General features: G+C 38.5%; 2 protein-coding genes across 8 annotated transcripts in view; one reads left to right on the top strand and one right to left on the bottom strand.

Annotated features, from left to right (window-relative positions):
- The window catches only part of si:dkey-178k16.1 (band 4.1-like protein 1), a 45711-nt gene extending 43210 nt beyond the window's left edge, over positions 1–2501 (top strand). For all 6 annotated transcript variants that reach the window (XM_016672112.1, XM_016672111.1, XM_016672114.1 and 3 more), the window contains one exon: positions 14–2501. The gene's annotated coding sequence lies outside the window, so the exon portion shown is untranslated. The remainder of the gene's footprint in view (positions 1–13) is intronic.
- A 551-nt stretch (positions 2502–3052) lies between these two features.
- cntn3a.1 (contactin 3a, tandem duplicate 1) overlaps positions 3053–22015 on the bottom strand; it is a 92747-nt gene continuing 73784 nt past the window's right edge. For both annotated transcript variants that reach the window (XM_007553336.2, XM_007553337.2), the window contains exons 13-23: positions 17924–18099; positions 15426–15543; positions 13986–14144; positions 13626–13775; positions 12124–12194; positions 10012–10246; positions 9582–9697; positions 9167–9353; positions 7784–7896; positions 5277–5445; positions 3053–4633 (exon numbers count right to left, since the gene is read on the bottom strand). In XM_007553336.2, coding sequence (XP_007553398.1) covers positions 4542–4633; positions 5277–5445; positions 7784–7896; positions 9167–9353; positions 9582–9697; positions 10012–10246; positions 12124–12194; positions 13626–13775; positions 13986–14144; positions 15426–15543; positions 17924–18099 — 1586 coding nt within the window. In that variant the 3' untranslated portion in view covers positions 3053–4541. The remainder of the gene's footprint in view (positions 4634–5276; positions 5446–7783; positions 7897–9166; positions 9354–9581; positions 9698–10011; positions 10247–12123; positions 12195–13625; positions 13776–13985; positions 14145–15425; positions 15544–17923; positions 18100–22015) is intronic.

The raw sequence follows: 22015 nt of genomic DNA, 5'->3' as shown, positions 1-22015 counted from the left end.
GTCTCGTCCCTAGACTCGTTTTTTTTGCTGGAGCAAGAGTGCCCCCGTGTGGACCAGAGGTGTCAGTACCTGAGCTGAAGACGCCACCCACACCATCCCTTCTACATACGACGACTGTCAGCAGGGCTCCGGACAGAGATCCGCTTGTACAATGGCGAAACGGACCTTTTAAACTTTTAGATTTCCATCGAAGCATTTCCTCTCATTCTGATCCAAGGAGCCGCTCATAGTCGAGCAGCAAAAATGTTGTATGATTCATGCCTGCAAAGCCGCCCAAACAAAATGCCAAAACACGACGAACAATTAAAAGTCACGATCCAACCAAATTCCCCTGCAAAGCCTCTCAGGACCTTAACGTTCAAAACGCTTGGTTGAGTATTCCTTAAAGGAAGTTATAGTTTAAGGATTTCTGTTAAATGAATCACTGTGGAATAATCTGAGCTCACATTTCAGATTTCATAGAAGGAAATTTGGGAATATCTTAATGATCGGCAATTAATTTAATAATGCTAATGTGTCTGGAACTGAATTTGTTTATTTTTTGATCTATGAAGTAGTCAATAACAAATTCAGAAAAGAAGGTTTGGGAACAATTGTCACTTCTCCACTTCTGCTTCGACTGAAGGAGAAAACAAATTCTTCGACTGAACGACGACGATCGCGCCTTGATTAAAGGAGATTGACATCTCTGCCTGATCACTTTAAGTCCCTCTGTCTTTTTCAACCGACTTATTTTCCGCGTGTTTTTAAAACTTGACGTGTGGGTGGCAAGTACGCAGGGATGCACACATGCTGCAGGAGCTGCTGTTGCACAGTGTAGCTGTTGGATTGATTCAGAACGGTGTGAAGTAATGACGCTTTAGATTGAGCCCAAGTTCCTCTCCTCTCCCTGCCTTTAGATAAGCTTTCACAGTCCATCTGGATGTAAAAGCCACTTTGGCTGTTTTGTGTGGTAAAGCTCATAGAGTAGACTCAAAACACAGCTGCATCGGTAAAAGTAGTACTTGAGGTAATGTCTGCATGATATAATTTCTTGCATTACTGGATTGTAATAAGACTGTAACATGGATGTTGATGCAGAAGGAGGAAGCAAACTGACTGACGATAAAGATTCAGGCTCAAATATTCACAATTCTTCTTGTGAAGGAACGGGGGAAAATCTGTCCTACTCCATAACTGAAAACTCAATGGAAGTGAATCATTGTGGTTGAGCCTTTTCATTTTTAACCCACCTGCATCTCATTTTGATGGTGCTGTACAAGATATCTAAACATATCAGTTCATTTTTTTAAATTTAAATCTTAAGGAACGTCAGAGGTTTTGCAGGCCCGCGTTTTGTTGCACTGTTTTTTTTTGTTTTGTTTTTTTTGTTACTGACTTGCAACAATACTTTGTTCTTCTTCCAAACCGTTTTTGCTCACATGGTATTATGCATCTGAACTCTTCTGATGTGTCATGTAAAGTTCGCCGTCATAAGTAGAATACAGTGTAGGAGAAACATCTCTGAACCTTTAGCTGTGTGGGATTTAGTACGTGAATGTTAGACGAATGCCACAGACGTGTAATGTGCCAATCGAGATAGCAGTAAAATTGTACAAATGCCAGTTTTGTATTGAGAAAAAAAAAAAAACTTTTTTATAAATGAGCTCCTTTTAATTGCAGAAGTGCCAGAGAGACAAATACATAAACTTGGCATGACAAGGTTTCCCTTTAAGTATGCTGTCTTTAAGATGTGGAAAACAAAACTCACAAACTGATTACTGAATACAATCTCTGCCTGTTTGCCAAACTCATATTTTAATCAAATTTATGCACCATGGAGGAAAAAAAATACATTCAGCAACTTAAAAATAAGACAATGCAACACATTGTCATGTGAGGTTTATGAATGCACTACTGATGATTTTTGCTTTCAAACACTAAACTTTACAATGTTCACATGTGTGGTGTAACTTCTGTTGTGTTTCAGATTTCGGTTCTGCATTTTTTAAGTGTAAAATAAAACAAAACAAACAAAAAAAAAAACATGGCATTGTCTAGCTGGAGGGTTGAAGGAAAGAGAAATGCAGCCTTTTTTTTTTATCCCTTGTGCCGTTATTTTGGTGCCGTTTGGTGGATTGTAGAAGACGTGAAGTACGTTAGTGAATGACTATGGGCAGGGTGTGCACTAGGGGGCACCAGTTACCTAAAAGTATCGAGCTTTGCATCAACACTAAGCGAACCCAGCTGAAACACTTCTCACCGTAACATTAACATTCTGAGTAATCCAAATCCTGTTCGGAGCAGCCTGTTGGCTGGACTGACGCAGGATGGGCTGAAAAGACGGCACATCTGTGGAAGTTTGATATCCAGGAAGAGGCAGCGTGGGAAAGCCGTGTCCGATTAACTCTGTGTCTCCGCTCCATCTCCTCTGCTCTGCTGCTCTCCATTGCTTGGTGCTGTGTCTTTGCTGTACATTGTGCTTCATCCAAAAAACAAATAAAGACCGAAGGAAAGCTGAAGATGAGTCCTGTGTATTGTGTGTAGCAGCTCTTTCCTTTATTCTTAGATTTGAAATTGCAACGCTAGAAAGTGAATCTAAATTTCTTAATTTTAAAGGGCTATCAATCTGCTTGTAGTTGCACTCTTATGCTGCATTCCAGTTCCCCCGGAAATCGGGGTTGGATTTGACGTCACACCTAAGGTGACACCATTCCAGTTATAGTTGAAAGTTGGGATTTCAAAACTTGAAATCCCAACTTTCAACAGCATGTCGGTGCCTATAAACATTGTTTATCGTACCTCTTATGAACACAATTTTAACCTTTACTTTCTATAAGCAAACACCACTTTTAATTTGTTCAGTTTAGAGTTCCAAGCGCTACATGTAATATTGATCATAGATGGACTTGTATGTTTCTGAGTTTTTAGTACAAAAAAACTCAGAAACGTACTTTAGTACAAAAAAACTTTTTTGTACTTTTTTTCTGTTTTTTATACAGAAAAAAACTTTAGTACAAAAAACTCATCACTACTAATTCAGTGGCATCTGAAGGCAATTACTTGTACTGTATTTGATTCCAGGGTAATAAAATGGGCAAAAAAAAAAAAAACATTTTGAAAGCCATCCATCGTTTTCCATCCACTTTATATAAGCACTACTTTCTTGAAAAACTACACGAGAGCTAAATGGAGTAACTTTTAGGTCAACAAAGGGCATTTTTATGTTGGTGTAATATTTCAGAAGGCAAAAGGTAGAGATGTAGAAGTGATGTAAAAGGTTGTCAAAATCTTAACCGCATGAGCGAAATGAAAGGCAACACTTTAATTTAAAGAACATTTGGCCCAACGCTGCAACAGGGACAGAAATGAGGAAAATGGCATGATCTTTATTCAAAGCAGACTGATCCTTTCAAACCACTTGTGTGTGTGCAAGACACACACACACACACACACACACACACGTTGACCAACCGACAGTGAAACACTGAGCTGGTTTTGATATAAACTGCTAGAAAAGTCAGAAAACAGGACCACCTATTGTATAACAATGCTCATCAGGACAGAAAGACGACAAAAAGCGTTTAGTTTCCCCTCCCCCCAAGTTCGAAACATTCAAAGATATGATTCAGCGAGAGCTAAGATACAAGGTGGACCAACAAAAACAAACGTTGTCCTGAATGATAAGTCGGATGGTAATCATAAGACTTAAGGCTCATTTGGGACCTGAGGATTTCATACATGTATGTCTTGGTTGTACACTGATGACGGAGCAAGATGGGACATTTATCATTTACACAAGCCAGCTGCTTGACAGAAATTAAGCAATGCGAGTACAGGCTGCCTTTTCCCACAATGCAGCAGGCATGGCTGCACTGTGGCAGCCACTTTGGTTCCAGTCAGTTTTATGGCCACTTGTAATGTTAGGAATCGAAGCAGGAAAGAGCAGAAGGGTCCCAAATTCTGTTTTGTCTTAAAGCAGTGAAGCTTAATCCCCACTTTTTTTTTTTATTCCATTTGATGGGATGATCATTTCCTCTCAAAGAGAAACACTTCTCACCTCCAATAAAGTAAATCTCCACTTTAGATAAGCAAGTAAGCGATGTAGGTCGCCTCCACTCTCAGTTCCGTTTTCTGAAGGAAAAGCTCAGTGGTACACAGACTAAATAAATCCTTTTAGAAAATAACCCGCACAATTCCTTTGGGAGAGCATGTACATGTACTAATTTATCCTCCAAGGTGAAAAACATACAAGAATATCCACTAGTTAGAAAGTAGATGAGAAAAACTCATCTTCAAAAAAAGGCTGGAGTCAGTCGAGTCAAGGCGTCCCTTTCGGTTTCACAAAAGCAAATTCTGAAAGCGGCACTTCCTTTCAGCAACCACTTTAGAAAAGTGAAGAAAAGGATCTTCGCTCACAAAGAAGACCTTTTGTGGGGCAGAGAGGAGAGACATGGTAGGGTGGAGAAGGGAGCAGGAGGAAACTAGGCTTTAGGCCTTGTGTCGTCTCTGACCTGCTGTCCTTCCACTCTGAATAAGAAGCTGCAATATCTGGATGTTTGTCATAGCAGCATTCTGCCTGTGAGAACTACAGCTCCAAGGCTCACCGCTGAAAATCCCAAGGACTCTGGAGCTGCTCCCGTTGCTATGGAACCTGGGATACAGAATCAGATTAGAATTAAACAAAACCAAAAGCTTGTGTCTATAATGTACAAAAGTGTTGTATCTATAAAAAAAAAAAAAAACGTTTCCTGTATAGTTATTTGAACCTTTTGGTGCGAGTACACCTATATGTCACTAGGTGGCAGTAGCACAACAAGCGCACTCATGAAGACTGTGGAAGAGCTGGAACAACAGACAGTTTTCATCAAAAGCAAACGTCCACTTTCAGCTTTAAGTGCACGATGGAGACCATTCTGCTACTTTGATCATGTGTGGAAAAGCTACAATTTTAACGGCTACTGTGTGAGGAAAAAATATATATATTTTGATTTAAAAAAAAAAAAAAAAACATTTAGCAGGATTTACTGTGAAAAATGAGTCATATGGAAGCGTGCAGTAATTTATCAATTAAATGCAACTGTGAGATGTGTTTAGAGGGTTTAAGTGGATATTCACACTTTCATCTATGAGATTATTCAAAGTCACCGTCTTACTGTGTAGAAACGGAGAACAATAAGCTACAAAGCAGCAGACGGGTAAAAAAATAAAGCAGGACCAAAGTAATTTGAATTCGTATGTTAACAATAGTATAAACATGCATTTTAAAGAGACTTTTATTGTGATCGCCGTCCTACCTTCCACTTTGGGGATGGTAATCTGGCGACTGCTGATGCCCTCCCCTCCCTCGCTGAACGGTTTAATTTGGATGACATAGTCTTGGTTGGTTGGGAGTGACAACTCCAAGGAGGTGTTGTTGGTCTCCACCACGCTAGGGCGGCTGTGTTTGTCCTGGCTGTACATCACCTACAGGGAAACAGAGTTTAAATGTCTGTGTCACGGCTTCACGTCATTCCAGGCACTTGGCATCGAATAAAGAGGTTTTATTAATGTCTAGTAATCAGATTTAAACAAGTCTCTCAATAACACTGCAAACATTTGCAATGGCCCCTTCGGTGGAGCTGTGAAGATCCGGTCTTATGAGGGTTTATTAATCTGGACTTTTTAATTGCTGCTTGTGCTACGGATGCTTGTTTTACCACCTGCTGAGCTCTGCTTACTGTAGAGCAACTTTTTATTGTGATAAAACACTATCTGGATCATCGGCATTCAACAATATGCAGACATAGGTCAGTTTTCCTACTGCTGGAGGATTCTGTTATAAGACAGTTCCTTTCCACTGTCGCCACATGCTTGGTCAACACACAAGATTGCTGCAAAGTGAGTAAAATTAGATTTTAATTTTAACTTCGGGCATTAAAAGATGGGCTACCTTCGATTGTACTCTATTATCATTAACATTGAGCTGGACTGTATGCAGTTACTAGTGACAATATGATCGTATTTTACTAAAAAGAATTCAATAAACCTGAAATTAGTTTGAACAACGTGGATTCTACTGAATATTATTTAGACCTACTAGTCTTGTAATAAACTTTTGAGATGACATTTGTTTATTTATTTTTTGTAATTTGGTGCTACGCAAATTGAACTGAAAGATATTTAATCAAGAACGTAGCTGTCACGGGTGGGGAATGAAATCTATTTCTTTTAATCCACTCACTTGTATATATAGACAATTCTGACTTGATTAATAAATGCAAATTCTCCGTCATCTCAATGCTTTTGATAACCTAATATTGATGATGAAATGCCTTAAGAATCCCAGATTGATAGAAATTTCTCATTTTGGACCTAGGACGTTTGTACGGATAACAAAGTGGATTTTCGGAATTTATATGTGATCAAAACTCCCGGATAAAAAAAATCCAGTTTGTCAGATTTTAATTGTGATATTGATAAATGCTTGTCTGCCTTCTGATTACTTAATTTTGTTCAAGTTTGTTTGTGTCGTTTCTCTGTTCTATTATTATTATTATCACAGTAAGTGCATATCTTTAGTTTTCTCTGGTCTGTGTCACATATTATAATAATGTCTAAAGTCCACTGAATTCTTACTTTTCTATCAGATTCTTTGATTTGCTACTTTTTTCTTTATTAAAGAATCACTGCCCAGCTCCCTAGTCTCTGCATAAGGTGCTTCATTGGGCCCATATAGAGGTGTCATTTTCTACAATATTACATATTCCACAGTTGAGCAAAGAAACTGTAATATTTGAATGCTAGTGTGTTTATCATATACAGTAAATTCTTGGTTACCTTAAAAAGAAAACACTTTTCTTATTTATTCGATGCTTGCTAAAATGCCGTGGCTTTAGAGTAGACAATATTTTGTATTGTACATCAATATTTTACAGTGTGAAGATGAGCATAAACCCTTTTAGTCATAAATATATTCTGGTTTTTTGCTTCATCATGAAATACTTATCTGTCTTGTCTTTCTGGCTCTTGCTACTATGTCTCGGTCTTATCTGTTCCTGCCTGCTCTGGCCTCGCGCCAACCCCTGCCTCCCACTGCTGATCCCCATGTCTGCCGTTTCTAACCCCACTTGTGTCACCGTGGTTGTTCGCCAGACTTTAAGCATCCAGTAATCATTCAAAAAAAAATTTTCTAAAGGTTTTACCGCTGTATTTTCCTGTGCTTAGCTTGTGCAGGGCTGATTTCTATTTTTTTTTTTTTTTTTTTTTTGCATAACCTTTTGCTGCTTGAGTTCAGATGTTGCCTTTTTGAAATGCCACTTTAGCCTCTTGAGTTTCCTTGCTTTTGAGCCCCAGCGAGGTAGTGGTATTAAAGGACACTGACAGGTCCGCTGAAGATTTCTTTAACATGAGAGTTCAATGTTCTTTTTAAGGATGTAAGGAGGAGAAAACTCGTGGTTTTCTCCTCCTTAAGAATATCAATATCAATATACTACTAACATAAAGGGTTAGGGTGGAGGGGTTAGAAAGGAAAAACAACCACCTAAACATACCATCTATTGTTAATATTACGAATCTAGAAAACATTTCCCCATCTCTTTAAACAGAGTTACCCAATGATTTGTTACGGTCGTTTTCTAGTGATGCTGTTTTAAAGAGCATAAAGGTACCTACAGGCTAATGCAACTGCACAATACACCAATAGCCATAAAAATGATGTAAATAGACTATAAGTCTGTATAAAACTATGCACTCTTCATTTTAGCTGTGATTCCTCCCAGGTGCGACCTCTTTACAGCAAAGTGTGAAACTCTCCACTTTTTACCTTGTATCCCGTGACTTCGGACTCGTTCTCCAAGGCGTGCACCTGGTCCCACCGCAGAATGACTTTGGAGTTGGACGTGTTCCACATGATTTTAACTGGGGCTTGACTGGGAGCTGGAAACGGACGGCAGGGTGTGGCATGAGTGCAAGAAGAACAGCATCAAGTGGCTGAATAAATAAGTAACCCAGACACACAAGAACTTGACGGCAGTTTGCAAAGCCTCTGTTAGTAGTGGTCTCTGCTAGGAAAAGCATTATTTGAAGAAGTGGAAGATTTTCAAACATCCAACATCAAATAAAGCTAAACATGTTAAAATGTCACATCCCTGACTGAAAAGTGTTTTTTTTTTATTTTTTTTTTATAATCTGCACCTCAAGGTTCTGTTGAGCATGCCTAAATATTTGTGCATATGCTTATGACACAGTAATATACACTGCAGAACCCATAAAGTATGTGAATGGTGCATNTTTTTTTTTTTTTTTTTTTTAATAATCTGCACCACAAGGTTCTGTTGAGCATGCCTAAATATTTGTGCATATGCTTATGACACAGGAATATACACTGCAGAGCCCATAAAGTAAGTGAATGGTGCATTCAAGGTACAAGAAAAATCGGGCAAAAAGATCCATCTTTCCCCAGACTGTCGAAACACGCTGACAGTTAATGAAACAGATATTTACATATAAATCTGTGCACGCAAAAAGATATTTATAACAGCGACTACAGATATTTTGAGGGTGAAAAATCCCTCATTGAGTTTTTCCGTTGTAGTTCACTTATCTTGGGAAAGAATATCAATATCAATTTACTTCCTGAATTATTTATTTGAGCTGCTCCTTTTCTGTGCTGGGATAATTATACAACAAAGAAATTCAATAGACTTTTAATCATCATTATCACGTATTATAGATTTTTTTCAAGACCGGGTCAAAATTATACACACAGGCGCTGATGTATACATACATCCCCATCAATATTTGGTTTAGGAGAAGCAATAATATATATTAGGGTGCATACTTGATTTTGGGCCTGTGTGTATTAGAGAAAACTGATCAATTCAATTCAGTGCAACCAGTCAAATTCAATCAAACTGTTTAATAACCCCCCCCTTAGAAAAACACTCTATTAAGTATGGCTGCAACACACAAATTTAGTAAAATATCAGCTGACGCAGCGAAAAGGCTAAGCCGTAATCTTCCTACAGTTGGTGCTGACCACTTTCCTCAATCTAATATGTGCTCAATAGACTCTGGCCCTAAAGGTAGGGGGAAATGAAGAAACAGCAAAAAAAAAAAAGAAGAAAAAAAGACAGGAACAAGGAAAATACAACACACAAAAGGACATTTCCATTCGCCAACAGCATCTTTAAAGTGGAGTCCTTACGTGGTTTCTTGGTCGTGACATTGACTATGCTGCTCTGTGGACCCACTCCGGCACTGTTATAGGCCCGCAGGGACATGTAATAGGTACTGCTGCCCTCCAGATCCCTGATGAGTACTGATGTTTTATTCCCCTCTGTTCTGACCACGCTGGCTGCATCCGGCTTTTCCTTCTCTCCCCAGTACAGCAGCTAAACACAAACGATGCTCAGGTTACACTTCGTCGGTTCGAGTCCATTATTTTAACTCCTGCCCTTGTTGCATGAAGTGTAAAACAATTGATTTTAAATAAACAATAACACAGGAAACGCAAAGAGAACACCTCGCTTTTAAATAATAAAAAAGAAAAACAAAAACATAAGGCCAATTCTGTCTGCATCCTTTACATGTCAAATTACGTGAGCATCTGCTGGCCTGACCTCGTAGCCGAGGATACGTCTGCGGCTGTTGCTCCACGCCAGCGGCTTCCAGGTGACCTCCACTTCAGTTGCTGAAACACTCCTCACCCTCAGCCTCACTGGAGCTCTGCTGGGTTCTGAGGCACACATGATGCTTACAATTACATGCATTCTCTACACCCACAAACACAGCATGACTGTAAAAAATAGAAAAATACTGCAGCTAAATTTGTTTTGTGTGCAGAAACACCCCCTCCCTTTTTTAGGGTGTTATATTTCACATACAAGTGAAACAGTATTACAAGAGAATGGGGGTTTGATGCTGCAGAAATACAAAACTGACATACCAGTTTCAACATTTGGAAATATAATAATTTGTTAATATATTTTTGGACTGTCTGCAGAGGTGACTTCATACGGTTTTGGAAGACAGATGCTTTATTTTGCGCACCTTCTTCTGCTGAGTAGATGGTAGTAACCGGGCTGAAAGGTCCTTCCCCCTTGTTGTTGTAAACGCCGACTTTGACTTGGTAAGGGGAGAAGGGAGGGATGGTCTCGTTCTTAAATACGTATCTTGAAGCATCGGGGGACGTAACGGCAGCCTGCATCCAGCCCTGAGCCCCAAGTGGGCGGAACGCCACCACGTAGCCAAAGCCCGGACCGCCCTGCATCTCCTCGGGAACCGGCTGAGCAGCAGGCAGGAGACGGCAGGCAGAGGACTCATTAGAAACAAGCTTGAATGACAGAATTCACAGAAATGCATATGTACTGTAAATTTAATGCCGAACGAAACAACCAAATCTGGGATATTTTGCTAATCCAGCCAAGTGTTAAATATGGACTAATGCAGTATTGAACTGATTCACCTAAAAGAGTTCAGTAAACAGTTTGGCTGAGATTGACTCATGTTTTAGCGTTGAGGCCAAAGTGTGGTTACTGAAAGAGCAAATGCTTGTTTTAAAATTCATGTTATGGTCCAAACTTTGCATGGTCAGTCTGGTCCAAATTTGAAAAGATAAATGAGTAAGAGGTGGGGTCCCTATACCGAGAACTCTGTAAGTCCAAAAGGACAGCGAAGACAAACAACCAACACACTCATTCGCACCAAATGACAAATTAAAGTGGCATTTAACTTAACATTCATGTTTTTGAAGAAAACCAAAGTATCAGCAGAGAGCCTCCACAGAGAAAAGCCCTGAAAAGGATTTGATTCAGGGATATTCTTAATGTGAGGCAACAGTGTTAATAACTGTACTCCTGTTTAGCCCAAATGAATGGTGTTTACTTTTTCTTTTTTCTCATTCAGCTTTATTAAAAATGATCAGTAAAAATAGCCACCATATCATTTCTTATAAAAGTCTCATTGACAAAAAAATATAAATAAATAAAATAAAATAATATATATATTGTTTTTTTTTCTACATAAACCAAATAGGAAAAACATGATGACTACTGACACAGAATGAATCACCCTTATAATCTGTTCATTGTATCGCCAGCAATTTGGTATATTTTAGGTAGCGGATGAACTTTAAGCACAAGTTTTAAATCCTGAAAATAAACAGTAAGGTTCTTAGAGTTTGATAAAGCTCTGGTAATGACAAAACAGCTGGGTCACGGCGTCTCTAAAATTGCTCTAGTGGGACAACTGAGATCGACATCAGCTCGTGACGCATGCTGGGAGTGTAACAGACGAAGTGCCAAAAAACTTCAGGATAGTTCTGATCGAAAGGTGTGAGAGTTACAACACAGTTTGGGACTGCAGCACTGCAGAACCATCAGGTTGGAAACAGTGTTCCTCCTTAAGCAGGAATATTTTCCCGGCAACAAATCAAAGCGATGTTTAGACATGTTTTAGGGATCACAAAACCAAGTCTAAGGTATTATAACTTGGCCTCCAAACTTCTGCAGCTCCGAATCTGATCAAGCACACGTTTGACGTGATTCACAAACAAATCTGTTCCCTGGAAGCTCCAACTTAAAACCTACAACACGTAAAGGGTCTGCTGGTACCATCTGGGTGCCAAGTACCACAGAGCACCTTCAGGGCTGGTGAAATCTCATCAGGTTGACATGTGTTTCAAAAAGGTGGCCTAAAAATGAGGCTTCTGGTCTCTAATCTAATTATCTAACCCAACAAACCGGATCACAGGTTTTAACTCTGTGTTTTTTTAAACGATCCAAATTATCTCCCCAAAGCATAAATCAGCATTTGGTACAGAAATAACACAGCAGTATGAAGAGAGTAGTGACAGGAAAACTAAATGCGTGAGCTGCTAGGAAGAATTACAACAGAGCAATCCAAGTCAAGTTGAAAACGTATCCCTCACATACTCCTGTCTTTTAAACTAAAATCAAAATGCAAAGAAAACATGAGTGAAAATCACTTTTACATCAGTCACCACGCAATTACACTTCATTTGAAAATTCTCTGTCTAGCAATGCAAGACTACAAAAATGAACATAAACACACAGCACGAGTACAACCTAAACAAACTACTAGAAAGCAACTAAAACCATAAAAAAAACATAAGTGATCTTTGGTATTTATTTGTATACTTACTTCCCATGTGATGACGAGCTCTGATCGTCCTCCACCACCTCCACTCACCCTCGCTGGAGTCACTCTGGGAACTAAGAAGGTCAAAAACATCGGTAAGTTCAGCCAAATTCTAGAGTTTATATATCAATTATGAAGTTTTTCAATACAGCTGGACACAAACAGGTGTTGAAAAAAAACAAAACACCAAATGTAAAGCTGACACAGCCAAACCTTATTTTAATTATTTCTGTTATTATTCTTATTTTTATGTTTCCTAAGTGACATGAAAGGCTTTGTGCTTTTATGTGAAGTTTCTAAGAGATGATACATCCGTTTCAAGTGCATTGGTGGATAAGGAGATATTCCAGGTATAGGCTACAATACACAATAAAATCTGAGGACGCAACAAACAAATAAGGTTTCCTCAGACACAGCTCAGTTATGTTTCTCATGTAACATTTTGTGCACTTCCTTCTTACCCTGCCTTCTTGTTCTCTGATTGCCAGAAAACACTCAAGAACCTGAGCAAAAATCAAGCAGGAATGGGTGGAGGATGTGTTCCTCTTTTTCTCTAGAGTGCTTGACATTTATCGGCATGTCACGCTGTTTGTTGACTGATTTTAATTTGTGAAAACAGGAAGCGTTTTGGTATTTGTGAGTTTCAATCAAAAGCCTTCAGCTCTTTTAAAGGCACTGAAGCGAGAGTTGATGAAAAGTGAAAGAAGTCAGAGCACTTCTCAAGGTTTGTTTTCCTGTTTGGCTAACCTGTTAAATGTGAAAGTGAGCTTTACATTATTCTTCCTACTTACTTACAAAGTCTTTAATATTCAAGTTCCACCTTAAAATATAGATATGATCATTCCATATATTCCCAAGAGCACTTTGCTTCCTACTTGCAGATTTATTGGGAGTTCTTGGAGTTTCGAGTGGGGAAAATTTTTTTATCAAGTTCCTCTCTTGTGGAACCAGCTTGCATTACATTCTTGCATTACAGACAAAACCTGTAGGTTTTGTCTGTAATGCAAACCGACTTTTAAAAAAAATGTTTTGGCTTTTTTTCCAACCTTTTCTTTGAGAAAAGTAATAGTTATAGGCCTACGTTATCCTGGGCTTTCTCAATGTCTATTCTGTTACAGGTGTCTTCACTTTTCAGTTATGTATTATTGGCATGTACTACTTTTATTTATTTCTTGAGTTCTTTATTTGATACTCTGTGTTTTCTTTGTCTTCTTGGCCCTAAAACAGTTGAAATAAATGACCTGAATTTGACTTTGCCGAAGTTTTCCTGTGAAACCAATGATCCAATTATTTTTATGAGCTAAGAGTGAGTACAGAGCAAAACAAAATTGTGTTTGGTTGATGATTTCTTCTTCCTAAATAAACAAAATCTCCTCTGACTATGTCAAACAGTACATTTAGCTACTGATGGTTGCTTGATGTTGTTTACTGGACATCAGTCATGTAAACATTTATCAGCAGAGAGAGAGAGAGAGAGAGAGAGAGAGAGAGAAAACAATCCATACGCATTTCTTTGGTGCGGGTCTTCTTCGAGGGTTTGCTGGGCTCTCCTGTTCCAACGCTGTTGGTTGCCAAAACTCTGAACTCATAATCCACCCAGGGACTCAAGTCAGTAACCGTGGCTGAGAGCTGCTTCCCCTTTAACAGTCCCAGTACTGAGAATCATAAAGACAAAGATCTCATCAATACAGGGGAAACATCTTTCTCCAAGGTGTTATTCCCACCGCCTCACTATTAGTGTTGTAAATAAATAACCATTACATCCTTCACTTTAAAATAAATAAATAAATAAATAAATAAATCTACATATTTAAACAGTATTTCTCAGAGAGCAAAAGGAAATGTCTTCAATAGCATCAGCCTACCAGTGGCGATGGTTTGCCATCCAAGAGAGAAGGGTGTTCTAGCCTGGATGGTGTAGCTGAGGAGGGGGCTGTGGTTGTCCAGCCCTGGCCTCCAGGAAAGAGAGGCAGTAGTCTCAGTCATCTCAGTGACCTGGCAATCCAGAGGTGGGCCCGGAGGACCTGGAAGGGTGATTAGTTACACTTCACTCACACGGAGACACCAGGAAGAAGACATAAGACGTGCAGTGGGTGGGCCATGCTTAAAGCTGACTGAACAAACAGATTAGAAGAAAGGGAAATTAAGAGCAGCAGCTCCAAATGATTGAAGTGCAAAACCTATCCAAAGCCATTCAAAACTCCTCTTTTATTCTTATATGCAGTTCTTGAAAAATGTATTCATAAGAGGTTTTCTAATGTAGTGATTGTTACCTAGTCATTTTAATACACTCTACTGGTACTATCATGTGGTCTTAAAAGTGATTAAATTAAAAAATCTGACTGTTTTTTTCCCCCCACTGATTAGATTGTGTGACAAAGTGGTAAATGTCTAAGCATGCAATATGGGAACAAAATTGTTTGTGCCACAAAGTCTTACAATTTATTAAAAACGAAAGTGACGCATGCAAAAAAATAAAATAAAAAAAAATAAAAAAAAATATATATATATAGGTGGGGGGGTGTAATTCTGTGAAAAAGCGCCTCCTGCCCACTGTACAGTACAGGGAATGATCTGTGACACTGAGGCCCAGGGGATCCATGTTGGAGCAAATGGTGGGATGAAGCATCAGGATATTTTAAAAAGGACTCTGGTTGCCTTCGTAGGGAAAAGTCGTGTATTATTTATTTATTTATTTACAAGGATCAACATTTAACATTTTCGACTTAATCAAAAAAGAAGTGGTTCTGAAGAGGGGAACTCAATATTTTTCATGGGCCTTTCTCAATTCACAGACCAAGAGCCTTTTAAAAATGTGTTTGTCAAAGGAGATTTCTCTTTGCAAACTCCAATCGTTTTGGCTACAGAAGAAATATTTGCAAAAGAGGCATTGATACCAGAAGGAAACAACAACTGTGCACTCTGGGATTTGTTGGTAGCAATCTTTTCTGAATGCAGAACTTTTCCCAATTCAATTATTGCACTAAATGAAATGCGTTTGTGCGTGTGTGTGTGTGTGTGTGTGTGTGTGTGTGTGGGGGTGTGTGTGTGTGTGTGTGTGTGTGTGTGAGAGAGTGAGAGATTATGTTAAGATAAGTAATTAAAGATGTGTGCATTTCAAGGGATTTTAAACAGCTCTACTGGGGGTGCCTTTAATCGTTGTGGGTGTTCACATCAGATGCTAAAGCTTTTAGCTCCACTCTTTATGATCCAATCATCTCAGCCAACTGAGTGTGGTTGCCTGCACTGGTAGTTTTAAATCTTTTCTTTTCTTTTTTTTTTTTTTGGTATAGAAGGATCCTTACCTCTGACAACCACATCTGTAGCAATGGACACGCTGTCCACCTTGGTCTGAACCGCACAGGTGTATTTCCCAGCATGACTCAGTTGGATGTTCCGGATCATGATGTCACCTGCTGAACGCTGTAGACGGAGGTGTCAGAAATAAAACACATGGTAAGTAAAAACAGTAAATAAAAAAGATAAATAAAGGAAACAAAACAAAACAAAACAAAACAAAAAAACATTTAATTGGCCGAGTCATGGAGTTGCAAAAGCAAATAACGGGAATAGGTAAAGTAAGTGAAATGTCAAAGCAATTTCTGGTGCTCTCCTGTTTATTTCATTGAGGAAAGGGAGAGAGACGGCGCTCATCCGGGGACATTAAATAACCGATTACTGCTTCCATCCTCATTTATGAGGGCAACTTTTTTAGTGAGGAATTAAAAAAGCTTCTTTCAGCTCCATTTCTTTTTATACTCGCTGGCTCCTTTTAGTCTACAGAAAACCACTCAATCCCAAACACACGGTTAACTCTGAACTTTAAAGTTACAGCCGATATAAAGTTGATGTCTTATCTCCGAGAAGTGAGAAACTGTGAAGGGAGAAGCGACACTGGAAGCTACTTTGATGTAAAATCGGGGACATTTTATGGAGATAAAGATGCAGTTGCTCCCAATCCTTCACTCTTTGAAAAACACCTGCCATCATTAAAGTAACAGAACTCAGGATAGAACAGATTACAGATCTTTCACTTTGACAAACTCAATATATGGCATAAAAAGAAGCCCTGAGCTTATACAACTGAATGAAGTAGTGAGTAGAGAAGTCTAAAGTCGTCGGTTGCCCTTTAACGAGACAAAGATGAATAAATGTCCCTCCTTATCCTGAACATGTCCCATCTGCATTTGCAAAATTTAGGTGAAGAAAAAATACATGAAATACGCTAAAGGGAAAATCAAATATCAAATTATATCAGGAAATCTTTGAGATGATTTTCTATGTTATATATATATATATATATATATATATAGAATCAACATAACATTTTTCCAGAATATTTCCTTTTGGATAAACATATATTTTCCAGATTTTATTACCACAGTCCAGGATGGAGAACCTTTTGCATGGAGGTATTGCTGGTTTAGCCACCTTAATCAAGGTTTGATAAAAAGGTAAAAATAACATCTATATATTCTAACGTATCTGTTTTCAAAACATTTTCATGTGAAAAGTGTATTTCACTTAAGTGAGAAAGAATCTTGCAAAAGGATCTATAACCTCTTTCAAAGTTGTCCAGATTAACTCTGTGCCTGCTGTCTCTTTAAGCTCTTGCTGCTACCAATCTTATTAATTGTCTTTTCACATTTTATTACATCATGCATGTTTTGAATAGCTCAAAGTCAAAATTAATCAACCAGATGTTTACTGCTAGAAAATACACATGGAAAAAAAAATATATATATATATATTCGGATCATGATCGCTGCCTGACCAGCACTGATAAATTCACGGTAGATACCCTGTAGCACTCAGCTGCATAAAAAATAGAGTTTGAATAAAAAACACAGAGATAGACTATTTATAAAACTCCTGGTGTTGTACAAAACAGGCTTAGTTTGAAAAGGCGAGCTGAAATTTGTTATCCTTATTCAAAGATCTTTAATGAGACTGAATAAGTGGTAGATGGGACAAACTTCTTTCACTAATGAAGGAGGTGACTCTACCTCACAAACTGAGCAAACAAGAGTTCTTTTATTTTCTAAAAGAACTATTAAATAAAACCAGGATTGATCCTCTTGAGCAACCTCAGAATATTTACTCACATTTTGAAATTAAAAGTGAAAAATCTAACCAGCTGCAGCCGTTTCTTTTAACGGCTGCAGCTGGTTAGATTTTTCAGGCACTGTACGTGCCTGAAAAATCTCTTCGATCTAAAAAAAAACAACCCAGTTGTAATGTATAAATTATTTGTAAAGATCAAAAATATGTTTTGAATATATCAAAGTTTTTTAACCAAGGACTTTGAAATAATTTTATTAGACTCAGAAAGCTTTTATATATGTGCAAGGAGTCACTATAATCAAATGGAAATATAAACTTTCAAGGAGACAAAGTGAGCTGTATTTATTTTAATCTAATGAAAAGTTACTGTCAGCTCAGTAAAACATAGCTCTTCAAATGGATTTTGAAGCGAAACTGTTCAGCATATGTTTAAGTAGCTGCCTAAAGTATATACACACAGATCAGGCATCATGCTGGTTATTTCTGCAGCTTAAATATCTGAAGAAATTAATGTTGCTGCACAACACATCAAAGTTTGTTCCTACAGAGGATTGGACTAGTAAGGGTTTACAGCCATTTCTGGCGAGACCTCGGCTTACAGGACTTGAAGGATCTGCTGTTAAAACCTTCTCATATTGGCAGATACGACAGCCCAAAGTTAAATTGTCCACGAAGGAAAACGGGAGTGACACGGAAGACCCTCAAACGAGGGAATGCAAAGATGCACACGTGGACTCACCCCACCGACTTTTTCAAAATAGACCCCTTGACTTCCAAAGTGGATGACCTGCTCATTGAAGAACCAGGTGAACTTCAGATCGAGAGTCGGATCGTGCGAAACCTGGCAGGGCAGCACGATGCTCTCTCCAACGGTCACATCCAGGTGCCCTGCTGGACTCGTGATCGTGGTTGCCTCTATAAATAACAGACAAACATTCGCAGGACATAAATCATTGGTAACATAGTAGTTGTTTTTTTTGTTGTTTGTTTGTTTCCAGTCTGAATGACCTTCTGTGCACTGACCAACTAGCTACCATGTTGAGCAAAACTGTGATTTTGTCTTCTCCCGAACTCTAATGAATAATTACAAAAACAAATCTCCGCTTTTGATCTACTCCGATGTGAGATGTTAACAAAAGAAAACAAATCCCTTTTGAGTCTGACAGTGACCTCCAGCTGCATCTGTTTCATTGATGTTCGCAAATGCACGGCGGTAAAAAAAAAAAAAAAAAAAAAAAAGTCTCTAAAAACAAAAGAAAAACCTCCAGCTACTTTATAATAGATCAGCTTTCAGTCTGTAATTTGGCTCTGTTTGTGTGCGACAAAAAGCACCACAATTTCCTCCTCTCTCTGTGGTGCCCGTCAACATAATCTTTGGTTGTCTCAGCTGGATGTCTCATTCAGCAGTAGTGCTGTGCAGAGAATTCGTCCCATCCAGAGGGGCCTACACACCTGTCCTCTGTGAATTCTGCAGGCATGTCATAAGCATCTAATGGACAGCCTAGCAATGCAACATGTCAGAAGAAGTAAAGGTCTATATTCAGCTCTGTCAAAACAAGCTGACTTGTTTATCTCACAGCTCCGGAGGAGAAGCAACTGCCCGCTGCATTTTATTCCAGGTGAGCCTCCAGAAAGTTTGGCACATGCGGCAAAAATGAGAGGGGCAAAACTCGTGCAATTAGTGACTGCTGTCATACCGTAAGCTGTGGTGTGCTGTAAAGTAGCGTTGTGTCACAATCTCTGAGAGTTTGGTTGTGCTTTGCTTTATTTAGGTAGGCCATATCCGTTTATATACCGCTCCTTTTTCCTCAGCTTGGTGACTTGTCTTCCCTCAAAAGCTGCACTCTGTTTATAATGAGCCACCTGCTCCTCATTTGCTAATCAGCTCTTCAGCTTTTTTTGATTTGAACTGTTGCATATTAAACACACTCGCTTTCATTGTTTGACCATTTTAATTTGGGCACTTTTACAAGGAGCACAAGTTAGTGTAGAAGAATAAAACGGCGACTTATTTCTGAGTAGACTTCCCTTTTTCCGACTGATTTTATTGTACTTACTTGCACAATTGTTCAATCAACCACACTGGCACTGTGAAACTAAATGAGAGAAAAGTGTTGATCAAAGATCAAAGCGTGCTAAACAGAAAGAGTCAAGATATCTAGTTTGAATCTGGTTTTAATTGTGCTGATCAGCGATTTATAAATATGCTTCTGGTACAACAGGGGGAGCATGAAGTAAATGCTAGACAGTTTTTAAATTCTGTGCAAATTTTTCATACGTTTATTGTACAAAGTAGCTTTATGCGCTTTATGCATCATTTATCCATCAGTGTATGTGTGTGTATATATATATATATATCTGTTACAGCAGACTTCTTGTGCATGTAAAGTGTGCAGAAGATAAGAGGAAAACAGGCCTTCTGTTTGAACCCCTAATCCAGAAAACATGCTAAGAGGAACCACCAAAAGGCATTTTAATAGACCAGTTGTGTTGACTTTGCTCTTTAGAAATACCTAGAAAATCCCTTGTACTGCAGTATCTGACTTTAATACACTGAAATCTTAAACAAACCAAGCAGGACTATGAGCTACTTTGAGAAACAGTTATGGATTAAACATTGCAGGAGGGAGAAGGTAAAGAGTCTTGTCTTACTTCCAGAGGTCACTAACAATGAGCAAGCATCACCTCTGCTTTACTTTCTTTGAGTAATAATTACAAAGTGACAAGTTCCTTAACTTAATGTCATTTCCAGTCAAAAGAAAATTGCTCTTTCTCCAGATTCCATCACATTATTAGGTTTTATATTTGTCACCTTGTCTGAGCTTTGGCAATCCTAACTAAGATGACATTCAGCCTCTGACAAGACAACCACCTTAAGCATACAGCCGAATCAGAGCCACTTAAATCTATTAGGATTTTCATTTCTTTTCACAATGTGCTACTTTGTGTTGGTCTTTCATGTTCAGTTTCTAAAAGGTTAATTGAAGTTTGTGGCTGTAACAATACAAGATGTGAAAAAAAAAATTCAATACTTCTCTGAAGTACTCTTAACAGCAAGAGTTCTTTGAATCTACAGAATATGCAAAGGAAAAAAAAAAGTTTTGGCCCATCTGTCTGACCGGCTTTTATCATCACTTCAATGTACCAATCAGCTGTTCAACTATAGCTGACTAAAACGCCCTGAAAAGCACAGCGATCTTTGAAAAGCTTCCTAGCCCCCATTTACTTTATCAAGGCTCCAGAGCTGCTTCATTCAAAAGGAACCAATGGACTGATGCCAAAGGCTACTGTGGAGCATGTCACAAAGACCTACTCATTTTTAGACTTTAAACAGAGAACCGGGTAAGAAAAGAAATTGTTCAAAAAATAGGCCGAGTTTGAGTGTTTCCAAGAGTCTTTTCAAGGAGCCCTGAGAAAAGCTATAATCTACAGATTAGAAACAAGTTGTGCCATAGATCGCATAAGAACAACTTGAGTAACAGCAAGATAGGCGAAAAAATAATAATATTCAAATACTTAACTATAGTTTTAATATCAGACATTGGTGCATGGCAATATTTGTAGTAGGTATGATAATAAATATGAAAATATCAGGCAGTAACTTTACATAAAACACTGACATTAAGAATTAAATCCCCAGAGAACACATTCTCAAGTAAACAGCTCTTTACATTAACTGGAAATCACACATTTATCGTATTTCTCGGACTATAAGGTGCTACTTTTTTCCCACGCTTTGAACCATGCGGCTTATAGCCTGGTGTGGCTTTTCTGTGGATTTTCTTCAACCGCCAGCAGGGGGCTCTTTAGCAGGAAGTGAATCATTGGAAGTCAAAATTGTAAATCAAAGAAGAATGTGCTAACTTTGAACAAGCACTAGCAGCAGGCACTCATATGATGCAGCTTTTAAGTTGAGGGCTATCTATCTGGCAGTACAGGAGGGAAATAGAGCCACATAAACTCGGCATGAACAAAACCATTGTTCGGCTTTGGAGACGGAGGGCTGCGTCCTTCATAAATCCAGCAGGTTTATTAGGACGCAGCCCTCTGCTGCCCTCTGTTGGGTCCTTATGGAAAACCGGGAGCAGCGGAGATACCAGCAGCTTATAGCCCAGTGCAGCTTATATATATGTACGTTTCCAGTTTTTTTCAAAAAAATTGAAAATACGGTAGTTACTGTATCTGGAAATCAGTTTATTTGATGTGAGATGGTGTGGTAATAAAATGTTTCCAAAAGAAAGAAGCACTTGTGTGGCAGATCTTGTAGAGAGTGTTTTTTGGAAAAATAACTCTCATATCTCATCTTACAGATAGGATAAAGCATTAAGTGGTGGCTGGAGGCATCAAAATAAGATGAGAGAGTTAGAGGGATCCAAAGTTTGTGTTTGATAAAAGGACATAAAGGAGAGGAAACAAAAGGAGTTTCTATGTTGCTTAGATGCTGTTTGGTTGTACTTGTTTCCTCTGCCCGTTAGGAAGTAGACATAAATAAATTATTGGATAAAATAGATGAGTTCTTTGTTTCTCTGTGTGTGTGTACATCTGCTGGAACAATCAGGTGACTCATAGGGCTTGTAATGTAGATTCAAAAACAATAACAAGATTTCAGGGCTTCAAATGATTGCCCCCAAATTGTAGTAAAGACAATCACAGACATTTCCTCTCGCAATATCTGAACATCAGTGTGTAGCAGCTGATCCACGTTTCTCAAAATCAGATTTCAGATAAACAGAAACCCGGAAAAAGTTTGCTCTTCATGTTCTGAGTTAAAAAAGCTACTTACTTGAACAGAGTAAAAGAGGTAGAATATATATATATATATATATATATA

This window comes from Poecilia formosa, unplaced genomic scaffold (genome assembly GCF_000485575.1).
Source record: "Poecilia formosa unplaced genomic scaffold, Poecilia_formosa-5.1.2 Scaffold56, whole genome shotgun sequence".
Lineage (NCBI taxonomy): Eukaryota > Metazoa > Chordata > Actinopteri > Cyprinodontiformes > Poeciliidae > Poecilia > Poecilia formosa.
This window is presented reverse-complemented; position numbering and strand designations above follow the sequence as displayed.